The 17414-nt window shown below is 39.2% G+C and overlaps 1 protein-coding gene across 8 annotated transcripts in view; it reads right to left on the reverse strand.

Moving 5' to 3' along the window:
- Positions 1–2073: 2073 nt before the first annotated feature.
- Smarca2 (SWI/SNF related BAF chromatin remodeling complex subunit ATPase 2) overlaps positions 2074–17414 on the reverse strand; it is a 166467-nt gene continuing 151126 nt past the window's right edge. For all 8 annotated transcript variants that reach the window (XM_074051968.1, XM_074051961.1, XM_074051965.1 and 5 more), the window contains 5 exons: positions 10855–10960; positions 10343–10444; positions 7411–7543; positions 3991–4133; positions 2074–2943 (listed from right to left, as the gene is read on the reverse strand). In XM_074051968.1, coding sequence (XP_073908069.1) covers positions 2908–2943; positions 3991–4133; positions 7411–7543; positions 10343–10444; positions 10855–10960 — 520 coding nt within the window. In that variant the 3' untranslated portion in view covers positions 2074–2907. The remainder of the gene's footprint in view (positions 2944–3990; positions 4134–7410; positions 7544–10342; positions 10445–10854; positions 10961–17414) is intronic.

The following is a 17414-nucleotide window of genomic DNA, read 5'->3' on the forward strand; positions in this document are numbered from 1 at the left end:
ATCCCAAGACCCCCTGAAATGTTAGATAGTACTGAACCCTATATAAACTATGGTTTTTTTTTACTATATATATATATATATATATATATATATGATAAAGTATAATTAGTGACTTAGGCACAGTAAGAGATTAGCTAATTACTAGTAATGAAATAGAACAATTGTAGCAATATACTTGCTATAATTTGGATCTTGAATGTCCTCCAAAGACCTGTGGATTAAATTTATTCCCAGGCTGGGCATGGTGGTGCATGCCTATAATCCCAGCTACTCAGGTGGTGAAAGCAGGAGGTTCACAAGCTTGAGGCCTGTTTGGGAGAAATTAATGACACCCTATCTCAACAATAGAATCAGAGGCTGGAGGTGTGGTTCCATCATGAGAGCATCTGTCTTGAAAGTGCAAACCCTGAGTTCAAACCCCAGTATTGCCAAAAAAATAGAAACAGAAGGACTGGAAGTGTAGCTCAGTGGTGGAGTGCTTGCCTGTTAAGTTCAAGGTCCTGGGTTCAATAAATAAAGTCTCGATCCCCCAAGTGGTACTACTGGGAGATGGCTGACTTTTTAGGAATTAGGGCCTAGACCAGAGGTAAGGTTCTCTCAAGATCACTGAAGAGTTCTTCTGAGGGGAACGGTGAGGCTTCAGTTCTTTCCTTTTCCTCTCTCTTCCTTTTTGGCCATGAAGTGAGCTGTTTTTTTCTGCCACTGACTTCTACTGCGATGTGGTACTTCTCCCAAAGCAATGACACCAACCTATTATGGACTGGAAACTCTAAAACTGTGAGTGAAAATAGGCCTTCTCTCATTCGTTAGAAATTATCAGGTATTTATTACAGTAACAGAAAGCTTACTATCCTGATAATATAACAAAAGTTATATGAATATGGAAGACTCTCTCCAAAATTCTTAAGATGAGACACAATTCCTACATGATATGATTAAGTGATATGATACAGACATCATGATGTAGATTAGGCTACTATTAATCTTCTTAAACACTGCAATACCATGAAAGTTGACAGGTACTGAATGACTAATAGGTGGATAGTGTATACACCATGGATACATTGGACAAACAAATGATTCATGTGCTGAGTAGGATGGAGTACGATGGCTTTAACTTCCACTACAGTCAGGGAGAACAACGTAAGTGCAGTCTCAGAGACCATTCTCACACTCTAGAAATCTTAAACCATGAAGGCAATGTTTTTGATGGCTTTAGAATAGCAATGCTTCTGAAGCCAAGAAGAGATTGTAAAGAGCACATAAAATAAAGCAATGGAAGCAGGGAAAGAGGGTTCTCTCTGAACTGATACTAAATCATCTCAGTAATAAAACTTAATCTGACATATTCTTTGATGGAAGTCTCTACTTGTACTGCAGTCAGTAATATTGCAAATACAAATAATACAGCACTACAAGCCAACCAAGAAGGGGAATGCAACAGTCTGTAATGCTCAAAGTAACTGGAATTTCAGACATGAGAGCTGGTATTTAGGACTGTGCTCTGTTTCTGCTCATTAAGATTCAAAGTAAGATTCAGCATTGGCAATTCCCTCTACTATAATCTCAAGGATCCCTGATTTCTCAATTGTAAGAAAGGAGGTTTTCACCTACTCATTAGTGATGAAGGAGAACTCTTCCATTTTGATCCTGCCATTATCAGTTCCTTAGGAAAGGATGTGCCAGTTTTTGGGCTGGTTTAAAAAATATATATATATACTTAGGCTGGGAGAATGGCTCAAGTGGTAGAGTGCCTTGTTTGCAAGCACAGAGCCCTAAGTTCAAACCTCAGTTCCATAGACACACACACATGCACACACAAAATGTACTAAGAAAGACAAACAAGACAATCAAATATAAAGTATGGACCTTATATGATCATAATAGGTAAGAGTCAGGAAATAATGATGTCTTCATCCCCCACCCACAAGTTCTGTAGCAAGAACCTGCCCAGCTGAAGACATAGCCACCAGACCGACAGGTTTTAGTGCCCTAGGACTCAAAAACAAGAGGCAACATTTATTGAGCTAAATTATCTGTTTATTAGGTTAGGAAAGCACCAACACCACACTCTTTGAAATTACTGGAATTTTATTTGCCTCAGGCTTATGACTTGCAACCAAAGACATTGTGCAAAGAAAGCAAAGATTAAGTACACTTTAGGGAGGAGACAATACACATTGGTAACAGAGGAGATCAGGTCGACAAAAGAAGCCATCCAGTACACTCTATAGATTGCAATATTCAATAGCGTTTTCAACAAAACTTTAAACCAAGAGCAAAAAAATTAAGCAATGTTTACAGTAGACATAAAATCTTATACAATTCAAAAAGCATTTGTTCTTCAGATCATAGAGCATAAAATGGAAAAATGTATATGCAGGTGAAATCTAACTACTGTACATTTATCACCTATTAAAGTTGCTTATATGTACCACAGTGTAAAAAAAAACAATACTGAACAAATAAAAATCTTGAAAATTGCCTGATGAAAAATAAAATAACCAGTGGCTTTTAATGGCTTCTCCTGGCTATCAGTGCTACAAAAGACAAAAAAATCTTCTCATCAGAACAGGTGATAAAACCAGGCACAATCAAACCATTACCAAATTAGACCCACCCATAGAAATATACTATCCACCCACATATTTTCCATCAAAAGCTTTTGTTTGTTTTAATCTCTGAATCTTTGAGGCCCATTTTGGTCACAATATGTTACAAATATTTGTGTGTTTTTTTACACCATGATATCATATGTTTGTCTGGCACTATCCTAAAGCTAGTTTATAGATGATGATGATGACGTAGAAACAACCCAGTGTCCAAATGAACAAGTGAGCTCACTGGGAAGAAATGAGAGAGGGAAGGAAGTATTCAGTTCTACCATGGGAAAAAGGTCCGTACGGATCACTCATCATCAGTTCCACTTGCTTCTGACTGTTCCTAAAGGGAAAAAGATAAAATGAAATGACATTTTGGAAAGAGTTAATGCTCCAAATCTCTTTCTGTAGAAAGACAGACAACTTCTTAAAAGAAATGGATGGTCTCCATGCGGAGGAGGGGGCGTCTGAAATGAAAATCCCAAAGCAATGCCCATCAGCTATGCTTGTTATTTTTCTGTCTTTCACTGTGGCTGCTAAAGATTATGGTTAATAATTTTTCTAAGATCTGTTTTAGAAAATTCGTAAGAAAAGAAAATTACCATGCATTTGATGTCTGCTCATTGGTAAGTTGTCTAATGAAAACATGGTATTTGAGATATACTGGAAAATATTATAATCCTGGAGTTTTCCATTCAGACCAGAGTGACAACGTGTTAATGGAAAATTATCTCTTCAGAAAGAAAAATATGTTGGCGGGAGGAAAGCCAAGCTCCTCTGGAAGGTGAACAGAAGTGAGGGTACTGTAGAAATTTCTGCCCACTCATCTACCAAAGAGGCAGGGGCAGTGCCTTAGACTGAGTTAAACCTCTGGGCTTGCAAATCATTTACTTGCTCCATGATCTGGAATAAAGCATGCATAACTGGTTTCTGTAATATCTTGAGAGTGACATCTGCTTCATGACACTAACGTAAGCACCAAGTATGCACTTTATAAGAAGGTACCTATTTCAGGGTATAGCGCAATAAAAACTCCCTTTTCCAAATACTAAAAAGAACACCTCTCTGTATATAATTATATGGACCTCAGGTAGCAACTCAATCCAAAAACTCTAACCACAACACTTTTTCTCATTCTTCCCTCTAACCATTGTTTTATCTACTCTGTTATATATTAGGTACCATGCTAGGTGTAATGGATATAAAAATATTAACTGGCCATGAAGAAACTGTATTTGCAAGTCAGTAGATGGGAAGATTTCTAAAGGGAAGGGAAACTGACGCAGTAGCTTTTTAAAAAGACCGAAAGTCTTTGTTCTAAATCACACAGCTCTGTTCATATCACTGGGTGAGAGGGGACAGACACCTCTCCCCAGGCCAGCGCACTTACATTTTCATCCTGTTCTTCATCGCTGTCGAAATCACTCACAACCGGTTTGGCTTTTCCTCGATTTGGCCTTTTCTTGCCTTTTCCTTTGTCCCGGCCTTTCTCATCTTTTTTATTAAGCTTGATTTTCACCTTAACAGCTTTTGCTATAACACAAACAAAACAGACACCAGTGAGGATTCACAGGGAAGTCTTTTTACAGGTAGTAAACTGATCTTACCTGCAGATAACAAACCCAACACCTCAGAGTACCCAAAACTTCCTGGCCTGCCTGTTCACCCTGGTCTTGTCTACTTACCACCCCTCCCCCGCCCCCATCCTCTGGAAGATCAGTTACATAGTCACAGCAAAACAGGCAACAAGAGGGAAGTGAAGCAGACTTCCTGGGGTGGATAGGGGAGGACCAGGTCTTTTCCTGATGGCTGAACAGGGACTATGAGTGTGTAGTCATTTATGTAAGAGTTTATATTCAATAGAAATAGGTATACAGGGTTAAAAATGAATAATTATACTGTGTAGATAACTAGCTGATTAATATTTTTAACAACATAGACAGTGGAAAGGCATGTCTTGTTTTTACTTTCAGTTTGGGTCTTTGAAAGCTTCCTTTTCCCCAGTTCTTTCTGGTGATTATTTCTAGAAAAAAAAAAGAGAGTAGTCCATACCTGCAAATACCTTTTATTTCAGTGTGTGTAATTCTATTGGATCTCTATAATACAAAGAATTTAAATATGTATATATAAACACATATAAGTTTCTTATGTAGTTATTACAAGAGAATCTTCACTTTTATTCCACACCTTGCTTTTTGCCTCATTATCTATCAGCGATACTACAATTTATTTGTAGTATCAATGATGAGGACTGAAGTCTCCAGTTTTTCTGCCAGTAGAAACAAAACTGCCATAATACCATTTGTTAACCTATCTTGCCAGAATTTGGTGCAAACATCCACATAAATTTCTAACAATTCTCTACTAATTAGCCTTCAGGAAGACAACACTCATACAGGGCTATCTGAAAATAAAAATAAAGACACTTGGAAGAGTTCAAAGTGCTATAACAGAGAAACAGGGAACAAAGGAAATCTGCCTTATTCTGGGACAGGCAGCCATAGATACCATGTTTAGTACTTGAGGCCAAGGTCACTGAGAACATGAGTCTCTCTTTCAGACTACAATAGCATGTTTGGTGCGTCTCAAGGCACTTAGGTATAGATTCTGAAATGGAGGGACATGATGTCCTCAAACTTTATGGGACCCCTGAAATCCTCCCCCCAACACCCTGCACTGGGGGAAATGAGAACAGGGCTATTTTGAACGTGAAAGTTGCATGTGCCCTTTTACCCCATGCCAAATGGGGCAATAGCTGGCTAATCCTAGTACCCCAAGCAGAATTCCCAGGCAAGATATCTCATAGATGGAGGGCCTAGGTGGTGAAACTTAGGACAATGTAACACTGTAGACAGAAAGGCCCATTAACAGAAATGCATAAAGATGGGGACTCTAAAACAATGATGCCATGAACTAGTTACACTGGGAATTGCAAAATTTTGAAACTGAAATCCCTATAAGGTGTGAAATGGCACAAGACTGTAGTAAAGTTAAGTGCATCCCCCAGAATGTAATTAAATGCACCAGAAGGTGGGACACTCTAAAGCTATCACATTTGTGTGCACATGGATTTATACTTCCAGAAATGATACCTTGCAAGCTCGTAAGCCAAACTATCAGATGAGCCTTAGAGGCAGCTTTATCAGGTTTTATCATGCCACCATATGTACCCCTGAAAAGTTCTAATTACCAAGCCCAAAGATGACCTAATTCCAAAACCTGTTATCTGACATGGAAAAAAGGATCAAGTTGCTAATCAGCTTTCTAGATTATTCAGGTGGGACTTGTAACAACATTACTCATTAAGAGAGGGTCAGATAGATGCAACCGGAGAAAGACCCCTACTCACTGCTGGGAATGGCCCCCTTTGCAGCCACCAGCAAGAAAACAGGAACCTGGATCCTATCACAATAAACTGAATTCTGCCAACAACCCTGATGAGCAAGGAAAGGGGTTCTTCCCTGGAGTCTCTGCCATCTTGACTTGAGCCCAGAGACCAAATTTGTGACCTCAGAACTGTGATGTGATAAATTTGGGTTGTATTAAGCTGCTAAGTTTGTGGTACTCTGTCACAGTAGCAATAGAAAATTAATACACCAACTCTCAGAGCAGAGAGGGGAAAATACCCTATTTGAAGGGTAGGAGAAGAGGGCCCTTATTTGAAAACAGATTAGGAATCTGGTCCTGAAATAAACATATACCTAGATAGATTATATAGACTTATTCATCAAATGCTACGATGTTAAAACTAGCATGAAATTTAGAGAGATTAAAGTGAAAAGAAATAAAAGGCAGAATCACCAAGAATACTGACTGCAGATAAGGGTGGGAAGAAGGGTACAAAGACAGCATTGTTTAAAATGGAAATGGTCTGACTCAAAGAGTAAAATTAATACATTTTGGTACATTCGTTAGTGCTTATATGTATCTTGATGCAGAAAAACAAGTGTTCACATGTACAAAAAGTATGCTATAATACATATAGAAAACTAGGAGGCTGCTTCTCAAAAAGTTAAATTATATTGGACAATGGAATTACACATTTTTAAAAGTAAGTATATGTTGTTTTACATGCAGATCATAACTAATGGGATGTATTAAGAGAAGGTAAGGAAAACATAATTAGGTAAAAAGAGTAAGCTTTGGCAGCACTGGGGTTTAAACTCAGGGCCTTGAGCTTCCTAAACAGGTGCTATACCACTTGAGTCACTCTGCCAGCCTAGGTAAAATGAAATGACAGTCCTTCACCTCTGAAATATTAAAGTTCTCATCTTGGATATAAAATTCAGGGCAGCAGCAAGTATTTTAATGCAATAAAATCCATGATGAGGAAAATAGTCATTAAAAAAAAAAACCCTAAAACTGTGATGAATAAAAAGGATCATACAGTTATTTTCAAAAGCACTGATTTTTATCGTGTGACCTCAGCTGCATCAGTATCCTGTGGAAGGAAAGTTGTTAAAAATGTAGATCCTCAGTCTACTGACTCAGAAATACTGGGGTGGAGGTCAGCAATCTGCACTGTTCAAGCTGTCACAACCACTGTGCTAAGTATTCACGCCAACATTGTACTAACAACCCAAGGCAACATCCCCAGAGCACTTACAATGAGCTTGGACCAGTACAAAGCTCATCTTCCTTAACTATGAAATTGAGGGTGAGTATCTGGCTTGAGGTTACCCACAAGGACAAAAAAAACTAAGGGCTTGAATGCAGATCTTCCCAACTTTCATCTATCAGCATCTGTGGAAATGAACCATCTCTGTGGTGGGAAGGGGAGGAAGTGCAGGAGTCAGGTGCCTGGACTTACCCTCAGACTCGGACTCCTCTTCTTCTTCATCTTCCTCCTCTTCATTGCTTTCGTCCTCACTCTCTTCCTCTTTGGCAATTTTCTGCCGAGCGCTTTTAAACACTGACTGTAAGACAATGGAGTCTTCGTAGATCTAGATGGTCAAAGTGGCATATATTAAAAACTGAAAGCTGAGGCACCCAGAAGCACAATCACAGCATGTTATTCCTTATGCAACATTCCTGATTTATGTTATGTGACTGTTAGGAGAAATGGCATCATTGGTTTTTATGCCTACCTGAAAACCCAACAGCAAAACACTGTACCCAAATAAAGACACACATTTTCAAAAGAGCAAGTCCAAATTCAGCTAAACTCATTTCAAGCTAAAACCGTGTGTGCTTGGAGGAGATGGAGGAATACAATATTCTTGATATAGTTCATATTTGAATTCTATTAAATGCTACTATGGCAAAGAAACTGTCTTTAAAATGCTATTCCCGATATTAAGTTAATCAGTGCCAGCATCCAGTGAACAATATGCAGATACACAGCCCTGGGTAGGTGTCATTGAGAGAGATATAAAGATCAAAGTTAGTCCAGGATTGCTGTATGATCCAGCATCACTTGTAGGTTTACAATCTAAGTGAAAAACAGGGTCATGAGATATTTGCACATCAATGATCTTAAAATGCATGATTGGGCAAAAGCTAGAAGCAACCCGAATTAGCTACAGCCAGGTGAATGACTAAACAAAATGTGGCACACACATACAGTGGAGTATTATTTAACCTTGAAAATGAAAGAAATCCTGTTACATGCTACAACATGGGTGAATCTTGAAGACATTATACCAAGTGAAGTAATAAGCCAGTCATCAAAAGACAAATACTAGATGAGTTCACTTATATGAGGTATCTGAAGTAGTTAAATTCATGGAGAGTAGTCACCCAGGGTTGAGTAGGGGAGAAGGCACAAAGTATCAATTCTGCAACAGGAAAAGTCCTAGAGACCTGTTGAACAACCCTGTGGGTAAAATCAATTCTATTCAACTGAAGCCTTAAAAATGGTTAAGATGAAATTTTTGGTGTTGGTGTTGGGATTGAACCCAGGGCCTCACACATGCTAAGCAAGCACTCCATCACTGAGCTACATCTTAGCCCAATCATAACAATTTTTTATCAAGAAAAAAGAATGGCCTTTTCTCTCTAGGAACATATTCTTTGACTGTAAAGATGAACCAAAGGGACATGGCAACTTGTAGTTGCCCCACTACAACTTGTAGTTGTAGTGGCCCCACTGTGGGGCTACTAGGACAAAATTTGCCAGACACATCAGAGTTGACCTTAAGGGTGAGAAAGGATCACGAATGAACAGGTGGGAAGGCAAAAATAAGAAAAATGTGGCTCATGCCTTTAATCCTAGCTGATCAGGAGGATCATGGTTCAAAGCCAGCCTGGGCAAATAGTTCCACGAGACCCTATCTCGAAAAAACTCATCACCAAAAAGGGCTGGTGGAGTGGCTCAAGGTGTAGGCCCTGAATTCAAGCCCCAGTACTGAAACAAAAAAAGATACATTTGAGATTATTATGTCGGTGTCTATTTCCTGGCTGTGACATGGTATTCTGCCACATGAGATGTAACTAGCTCATGAAGATGTAAACAGTTCAAACTGCCTGTGAATCTAGTGACCTCAAAATAAAAAGTTAAAAGATATGCATGTGGGAAGCAGTTGTTTATGGAATCATCTGATTGGACTATCATCTGATTATCTGGAGGAATGGCAGGAAGTGAGGGTAGGGGTCCACTGCAGAAAATCCCATACAGCCATTTAGTTCACTCGGACAGCACATGGAGAACTTCGAAGCCTGGAAGGCAGCAATAGGCAGGAAAAGACAAATTAGTGCCCAGGATAGACTGAGAAAGAAACCAGTCAGGAGCCATTCATTGCTACACTTCTCTTGTGAAACAGTATGTGGGACTGGAGAGGGAATGGATAAATATCATAACGAATGCAAAACTCTATCCAAAGAGACTACAATAAACTATCATTCACAAAAAAACTGTTTTGTTGATTCTGACTTCCTTTCTTTGGTGTTTCCATTACAGAAGGCTTGCTTTTAAGACCCCCTTGTTTTGGCTATTAGTCACTATTAACCTGGAAATAAGATTCTGTTCAGTGTACATTCTGAGGATTCTCATGTTCTTGAATTTGGTGAATGGAACAGACATAAGAGTGAGATTAGGAAAGAGGTTACAGAATTTAATGGTGGTTTGACATTGGGTTGATTGGCAGACACACTGATTGTTGTGTTGTCCCTTCTTCATTGGATATGAGAGTATTAAGCCAGAATTAGAGAAAAAATGAGTTTCTACAAAAGATGAGAGTAATTGAGATGAAATTAAAGTGGGAGTGTACTCCCTGCTATTTCAATAAATACAGTGTTACTTATATACACTTAGACTTGCTAACTTTAGAGAAGAGAACGGAAAGAGTGGCAATGGGGATTGTTTTGACAGTAATTAGAGGCAGGTTTTTTTTTTCCCTATGTTTTGTTTTAAATCATAGCACTTTTGAGTCCTGATACAAGATTATAATCAGAAAAATGAAGGTAAATATAATCAAATATACAGTTTCTACAAATACAGAAACCATACTGCAGCCTTTCGCAAAACCTCAAACCGGCTTACCTGAACTCCTACTCTGTAACTGGAAGACAAACCTTAAAGAAAGCCTGACAAGTATGAGCAGAGGCTGCACAGCTATGGCACAAAAGTAATTTGAAAATGCCAAAGCCTCAATTTATTCACACACATACCCCAGAATATGGCCTTTTGTTTTCCTTTTGCTAGGGTAGGAGCAATGATTCATAAGGTAAAAAATGAAATGCTTCACTTAAAAGAACATAGGCATGTTTGAGATTAGAATCTCCTCAGAGAACTCGAGACACACCTGGGATCCCTCCAAGTTGAATGTCTGTGCATTGTGACAGAGAAGCATGACATCTTTCTCCAGGTCGCCAAGGCTCCGGTACTTGTGATTACGAATTCTTTCCTGGTGGAAATTTTGGATAAAATGGAGGGAAGAAGAGGAACAGCAAAATGCAATAATCAGTATCTAAGAAAGCTCACTTTTCCTTGTCTTCACGGCATGGCCAAACCTCAGGGGGCTCATTACCAAAGACTGCCCTCCTCCCAGGGTTTTTACCTGCTAAGGGTGGGGATGGAGCACAAGATGGGAAGTAAGAGCAGCAATTGGAGGGGGCCAGTTCTGATAGGTTTTTAATAAAACACAATATAATATGAGCCCTCAGAATAAGTAACAAACATGGAAAGGCCTTCTTTCCTGTGGCATGCCCTGGGCATGCATGGGCACATGGTATGCCACTGCTCAACCCCACCTCAATGCATTTATATGTCTTCTTTATTTATTTGAAGAATAAAGCTAATAAGCAGAATATCTACCTTTATTTTTTTGAAATCCACTGGCTTCCTAATTAATTCATAGTATTCTGGTAACTCTTTCCGGGAAGGTAACTGAATGAAGACTTCACTGAGCTGTCGCCCTGAACTGCAGGATGGGTGAAACAAACAGAAACAAACCAGATCAAGCACTCCTCGGTAAAGGTTTTATTTCAGAAAATGTCAACAAAGCAAATGACATCCCATGCATCTAGGCATGGGGCTGTTTAAATGGAAGAAAATCCCACAACCACGTTGGAGATTAGATTCCCTTGTGTTAACTTCAAATGACTTGAAAACACAATTAGGTCTCCACTTCTGTCACACATATGATACGAGATGTGCACATCTCTCTCTTCATTGTGATAGAAATATTTTAAATAACCTATTAAATCGAAACTTCCATTTTAAAATAAATAAGAGTTGGTTAAATAAAAGTACACATACATTATTTCCACACTCCGTTGTCTTTAAATTCACTTTATATTTAGAAAGAAACTCAGCATGTTAGAGTATGCTCTGGTGACCCAACTGAAAAGCGTTTGCACATAGCTAGTGACAATCTTTTCAGTCTTACTCTTTTTACAGTACTGTCCATACTGTGAGCCACACATTACCTTTATTGGCATTTGCAAGAGGAACCCCTTCATCTCACCTACCTGCACTTAGTTCTGTGTATGGAGCAATTTGGGCCAAAAAAAGAACAAATGCACTTGGCAATGTGGATGCCTCCTGTGTCTAGGATTAGTGCTGTACCCCCCTCCCAAATTCATCATGGGTTCATTCAGAAGCAGGTTTAACAGTTACAAGTGCCTAACGTTTTGTAAGCCTCTAAACACAAGCTGCAAAAGCAATAGGAGCCTTTCACATCACTTAATATTGGAAGCAGACATAGTTAAAGGAACAAAGATAATTTAGGTTCAAGATCCTAATATCTGATTTGGCCTACCCAGATCAATAAGAGCTCCTGATACATGGGAAAGTCATTTGTCACAAAAATCTCACTCCCCTCACGGTGCCATTTCTATTTCCTTTGTGAAGCCAGAAACATCAAGAGATAAATCATTTTCATGTAAATTTTGGAAGGTGACTGCAGGAGTGTGCGGGAATGCTCAGAGGCAGTGGCAAAGCACCGGTGACAATATGCCATTTTAATCCGTGGTCCCAGTTGTATAATTAAAAAATAATCATAATGACAGTTATCATAAAAAGGCATGCGCAGTAACTCAAATGGTTGCCTAGCAACCAGTGGGGAAAAAGCTGGAGTGCAAAGGACCTGCATAAATTAACCGAAAATCCTCTGTCAAAGGATGGGCGAGTTTTTCTGTTATATTGGGTCACTGTTTTGCTTTGCTTTTTTAATGCATGTATGGTAAAATCAGGTATTAAATAAGAGGTTTGAGACCACAGAATACTAGGGAATTGGACTTATAGGCTGTGGCAAGAAACAAGCTGTTCTCTTCCCCTCACCACCACCCTCTATCCACCCCCATCTCTATCACAGGTGGAGAGATGTATTTGTACTTCCATGATTTATGGTATATGACAAAAACTCTTTACTATCACCTTCAACAAACAGCCACAACTTCTGGTGCATTTTTCTACCATTCTGAGATTTATACTTTTTTGAAATGGGTCATATGAAAGGAAATGAGAAGAACTTATAGATCATTTTTCTATGCCTACCAAGGACTTCTTTATAATTAGCATTCTTTATAACCAAGCATCAACCCAAATGCCAGACCTCTTTGTAATTGTGACCCTCAGTGACATCTTCAGTGTCATTTTCTACATTGCCAACAGATGGTGTCATTTTTCTATTGACAGATTATAAGCACATCTTTGGCTTTGTATACCTGTGATGGGGACATACTCTTAATTTCAACTGTGCTCCTGGTGAAATAAGAAAGAAGAACTATAGACCTAGAGAGTAATAAAACTTCAAGGGGGGCAAAGTGGCAAAGGCAGTCTTGTTCTAGCTTCCCTGTCCTTAGGCCCTAAAAATTGTAGACCCTATAAGGAAACAAGTCCAGTGTTACCCGTGCTCATAAACAGGAGAGCTGAATGTTCTCACACTTAGTGCCAATACTGTAAAATGAGAAATAAATTTACTCTGCTTCAAAAACAAAGTCTCCTGGACTTAATACTCCTATCCCCCACTTTCTTTTTTACCCTCCTAAGAATTGAGTGTGTGGGCGAAAGGGGGGTCCAAGAGCTATCTAAGGAAGTTATCTTCTGCCCATGTTGCTTCCGTCGTCTTTCAAACATCTCAGTCTGGCTGTCCAAGCTCTCTAAAGCCTGTTCTACTAACCACCTTCTCTGCTGGGCAGGAGCCCACTTTTTTCTGTGCATCCTCATGTACCCTGACCAATTCCCCCTGTGTGACTAGAAGGTTCTTTATGCTTTTTCCCCTTCAGAGACTTTTTGATCCATCCATCCAGGATCCACGAACATAGAAGAAATTCTAAATATTAATCACAGGAACACCGTGTACCTCACCTCTCAGAACTCTATCCTTCCATGTATGGGTTTTCCTCTCCTTCCTATAGGCGGTAAATATTTTACATGCCATCAAACCCTCCCCTCATTCCTGCCAGAACTGTGGCTCTGATGGCAGCTCAGGCAAGGAAAGTTCTGGTCCTGGGTAGCACCCAGCTCTCAAGTAACCTAGGAGATGCTCTGAGGTAGCTAGACCACTTGCTAATGGGTTGCAACAGTAATTTGCTTTTTTCCCCTCAAAATACAAGTTAAAACAAAACGAGACAAATATGAAGAAGCCTGAGGAGCTCTGAATTCTTGGGATTTCCTTCTCAAACTTGAATTGAGCAAAGCTTTTTTAAATATACCTTTTCAAACTTTTTTCTCAATGCACAAAGTTTTTTGTTTAAGTATAGAACAATGGACTACTTGAACAATGGTTTGTAGGAGGTAATCTGATTTTGTTGAAACACTTCTCCTACCCTAAGGTATTTTCCATTATGTTATTTTGTACAATTTAAGGCCTAAGTATAAATTACTACCTCAAAGTGCACTGCTTCCTGTGACAAAAGCAAGACCACCCTTCCTGAGTCCACAGACAGCTCGGATTTCAGATCCACTTTGACCAGTGACGTATTTCAGACTAGGGATTGACTGTGCTAAGACACAGGGGCAGAGTAGGGACGAGTGTAACCTATAAAAGAAATTTAAAGGATTGCACTGGACAGAGTATTTATAGGGGTGGGTAGGCAAGCACCTTTCCTCTCTACCACGGTGAATGGGCACAGGGACATGGCTATGATGTCACGTGTGTGAGATGCACAATCCCCTCATTCCACTTGTAAATGGTGGTTTGCAAACCCTGCACGCACGGTTCACACACACGCTACTGAGATTTGTTAGGTTTCATCTGAAGACAACGTCCCTGCATTTCCTCATTTATCCTACTCTGACTCTAAAATGGGGACTGCGTACAGTACACACTTCACATAAATACCAGCTCTATCGAAGGCTACATTTTAGGTAGCAGTGCAGGCCTGACAAAAACAGGCTCACTGAGAAAGCTGTTCCAAAAATACTGGCTGTTGTCTTTCAATGATTTCTTTCAACAAGTCCAAAGCAAGAAGATTGACACTGGTTGACGCTTCTTTTTTTTTTTTTCCCCCATTTTATTCTTTTTCACCCTGCCTAAGCTGATTGGTTGACAACAATTTCAAATATATACTTCTGCAAAAGAGGTCTTAACTGAAGCCAAAATAAGTTCTGTTTACATTAGCCAATGAAGGTAAAAATGGTAAAAAAAAGTGTAACTATCTTCTCTCTCCAAGAAAATGATGTCTTGATTTAGAATACTCACTTGTGTGGGAAGGATTTTATAGTAAACTTATTACAGTCCTAAAGGAATCAAACACGGGAAGTCATCTGGGAAGACAACTTTGAAAACTAGGGCAACATTGCAGGGCAGTAGGTGACAGCATGCTGTCACTTTCCAGGATCAGGTTCCTATGAAGTTTAATATTCTCTACTAAAAATTTTCCTCAAGACCACAGTGGTCACCCCTGTTATCCAGAACACCAGAAACCTGAGCCAGTCACAGAACAGGTGTCACAAGTTCTCCAAATTCACTAAGACCTCTCTTATCTGGGTCTCATGGAATATTGACTGGTAATTCCTAACAAACTAGGTCTGGCCTCCCAAGCTCTTGAAGTAGGTAAGTAACAGCAAAACAGAGCAGGGTGGGGATAAACCTGTTATAGGCAGTGGAAGTGGAAGCTGTTAAAATCACCCTCATGGTCAGGAAAGCACATTAGATATATATCATCTTCCTCAGTTATTAAGAAAAATGAGTTTGCATCAGACTAATAGAAGGTTAAGGTCACCACCATGTTAGAGAGGTAAAGGGCTCTCTCCACTCAGTAAGAAAAGCACCAAGAGAGACATCACGCACGTCTTAAAGACAATCACACTCTTGCTGTCCAATTCCACTTTCCATAATATACTCTAGGCTGAAACACAGATAAAAATGTACACATAAAGATGGTCATCACAGGATTATTTAAAACAAACCAGCCAAAATGTTTAATGATTGGGGAAAGGTCATATAATAGGAAACTATAGTCTAAAGCCGTGTGCTGTAAAAGAATGGAAAATGCTATTATGACATTTTAAAAAACAAACAACAAAACAAAAAAAAATCCTCAAGATGTAAAATTGTAAGTGTAATGCACCTTTGAGCTTTTTAAACATTAAAAAAAGAAAAATCCAGAGGAGATATGCCAAAGCACACACATTAATAACAGTGTATCTTAGGCCACAAAATGAAGATTTATAATCAAATGTAATTTACCATCAAATTATCCATAAAATAGTTCTCAACACTTTTATTGTCACCTTCTTTGAAAACATGCTATAAGTCAAAAAATCAAATTTTATTTTCTCTAGAGAAATGATGTGTAAGGGTCATATCATCAACTTTTATTTATAGCACCATGAACAGCATGTCTCACTAACTGGCACCTTTCAGTGTTACCAAGAAAGCCAAAAAAAAAAAAAAAAGGAACAGAATTCAATAAAAATTTTATGTAAGACATTGCAATCTTAATAATTATTGTACAAAGTTCCTAGTTATTTCTTCAGAATTTTCTTAATGCATTTACTGCAAGCAGAGGTGCTTGTAAAAGGACATGAGTTTCAGAGAGTATTTTCTTTGGGTTTTTGTTTTGTTTTGTTTTTTTGATAAGCATTTTGAGGAGACATTTCTGAGTAGATTTACTGCCTGTCACTTGACTTTTAGAAATGTTGGCTGAAGATGTCTAGTTTCCTACCCTTTTTTTCTCACTTGACATTTCACAACAGTAGGTAAAAATATGGAATTCTCACTGTTCATCTGTCTAAGTGGGATAGCTAAGTGGCCTGTTGCTTGGCTGGCCAGTCAATTGTTAGTTTTACACCACCTCATCCTGGAAAACTGCTCATGACTCTGAGAGATGCCTTCCTTTCAAATTGTAAGAGCAGACCTTCCCTTCTAGTGAAATTCTGTCCTTTGATCCTGTGCTGTGTCTCCACTTTTTAATAGTAAAAATGCTTCAAAGCTTTTGACTGAATTGTGACCAAACTCAAAAGCACAAAGCCTTTACAGGCAAACAAAATCAAATTCTTCTCCATCTGTGCCCAAGATCCAAATGCTGTTTTATTTAAGTGATAGGTCATGGCAGGTACCAGAGTACTGCTTTTCCCTGCAATGGCCATTTTAGTAAATTCTTAAGACATGAAGAGTTAATCTAAAGGAGACAGACTCTTCCCAGGAACATACAGGGATATATACAACATCTTATCTTCTAGATCAATCCATTTTTTATCAAAACGTTTATGGAGAAGTTTTGAAAACAGTTTATCAGACCTATAAGAACATCCATTCTGCTATTTCCGGTTATTACTCCTTCCCAGAGACGGGTCATTCGTGTGGGTGCTGGCTTGGAGCTTGAGGGGCAGAGATCCTGGGGAGAGGGACTGTAGGGTCAGGCTAATGTTGGAAGCTAGAGGCGGCATTCTGTGCCTCAGAAAGCAGACGGACTCAGTGTATTTGTGGGCTAACCACCTGCTCTATGTGGGCAAAATTGGCTGAGTACCATAAATAAGTGTCAAGTAACCAGGAGTCACAGCAGCCTGCTCCAGTAAACATTTGAAGTAAAAGTATCTGTAACGAGGGCAAAATAAAGCACTGGAACCTACATTTCCTAGAGCAGATTCTCCCTGGTCTAAATGCAGTTTCTGAATTCTAATTCAGCATTTCCTAAAGTGTGCTCCACAGTACATCGCGTACTGGATTATAACAGTGTTCCTTTAAAAGGGAGTTTACTGCTTAAATGAGTTTGGGAAACACTGTGCAAAAACAAAGTTAAACAGTTAGCTTTAGAGCAAGGCTTCCCAGAAAATCTGGCTGAACTGGAACTCTCCAAGAGTGAACTAGAAGACTAGCGTTGGAAGGCCACCCTCTGGGACGCAGCATCCCAGACAGAGCACTAGGCTGTCACCTTCCTAGGCTGCTACTCTACAAGACAAACTCTCAGCCCTATGCTGGGTCT

Source organism: Castor canadensis, chromosome 13 (assembly GCF_047511655.1).
Source record: "Castor canadensis chromosome 13, mCasCan1.hap1v2, whole genome shotgun sequence".
Classification (NCBI taxonomy): domain Eukaryota; kingdom Metazoa; phylum Chordata; class Mammalia; order Rodentia; family Castoridae; genus Castor; species Castor canadensis.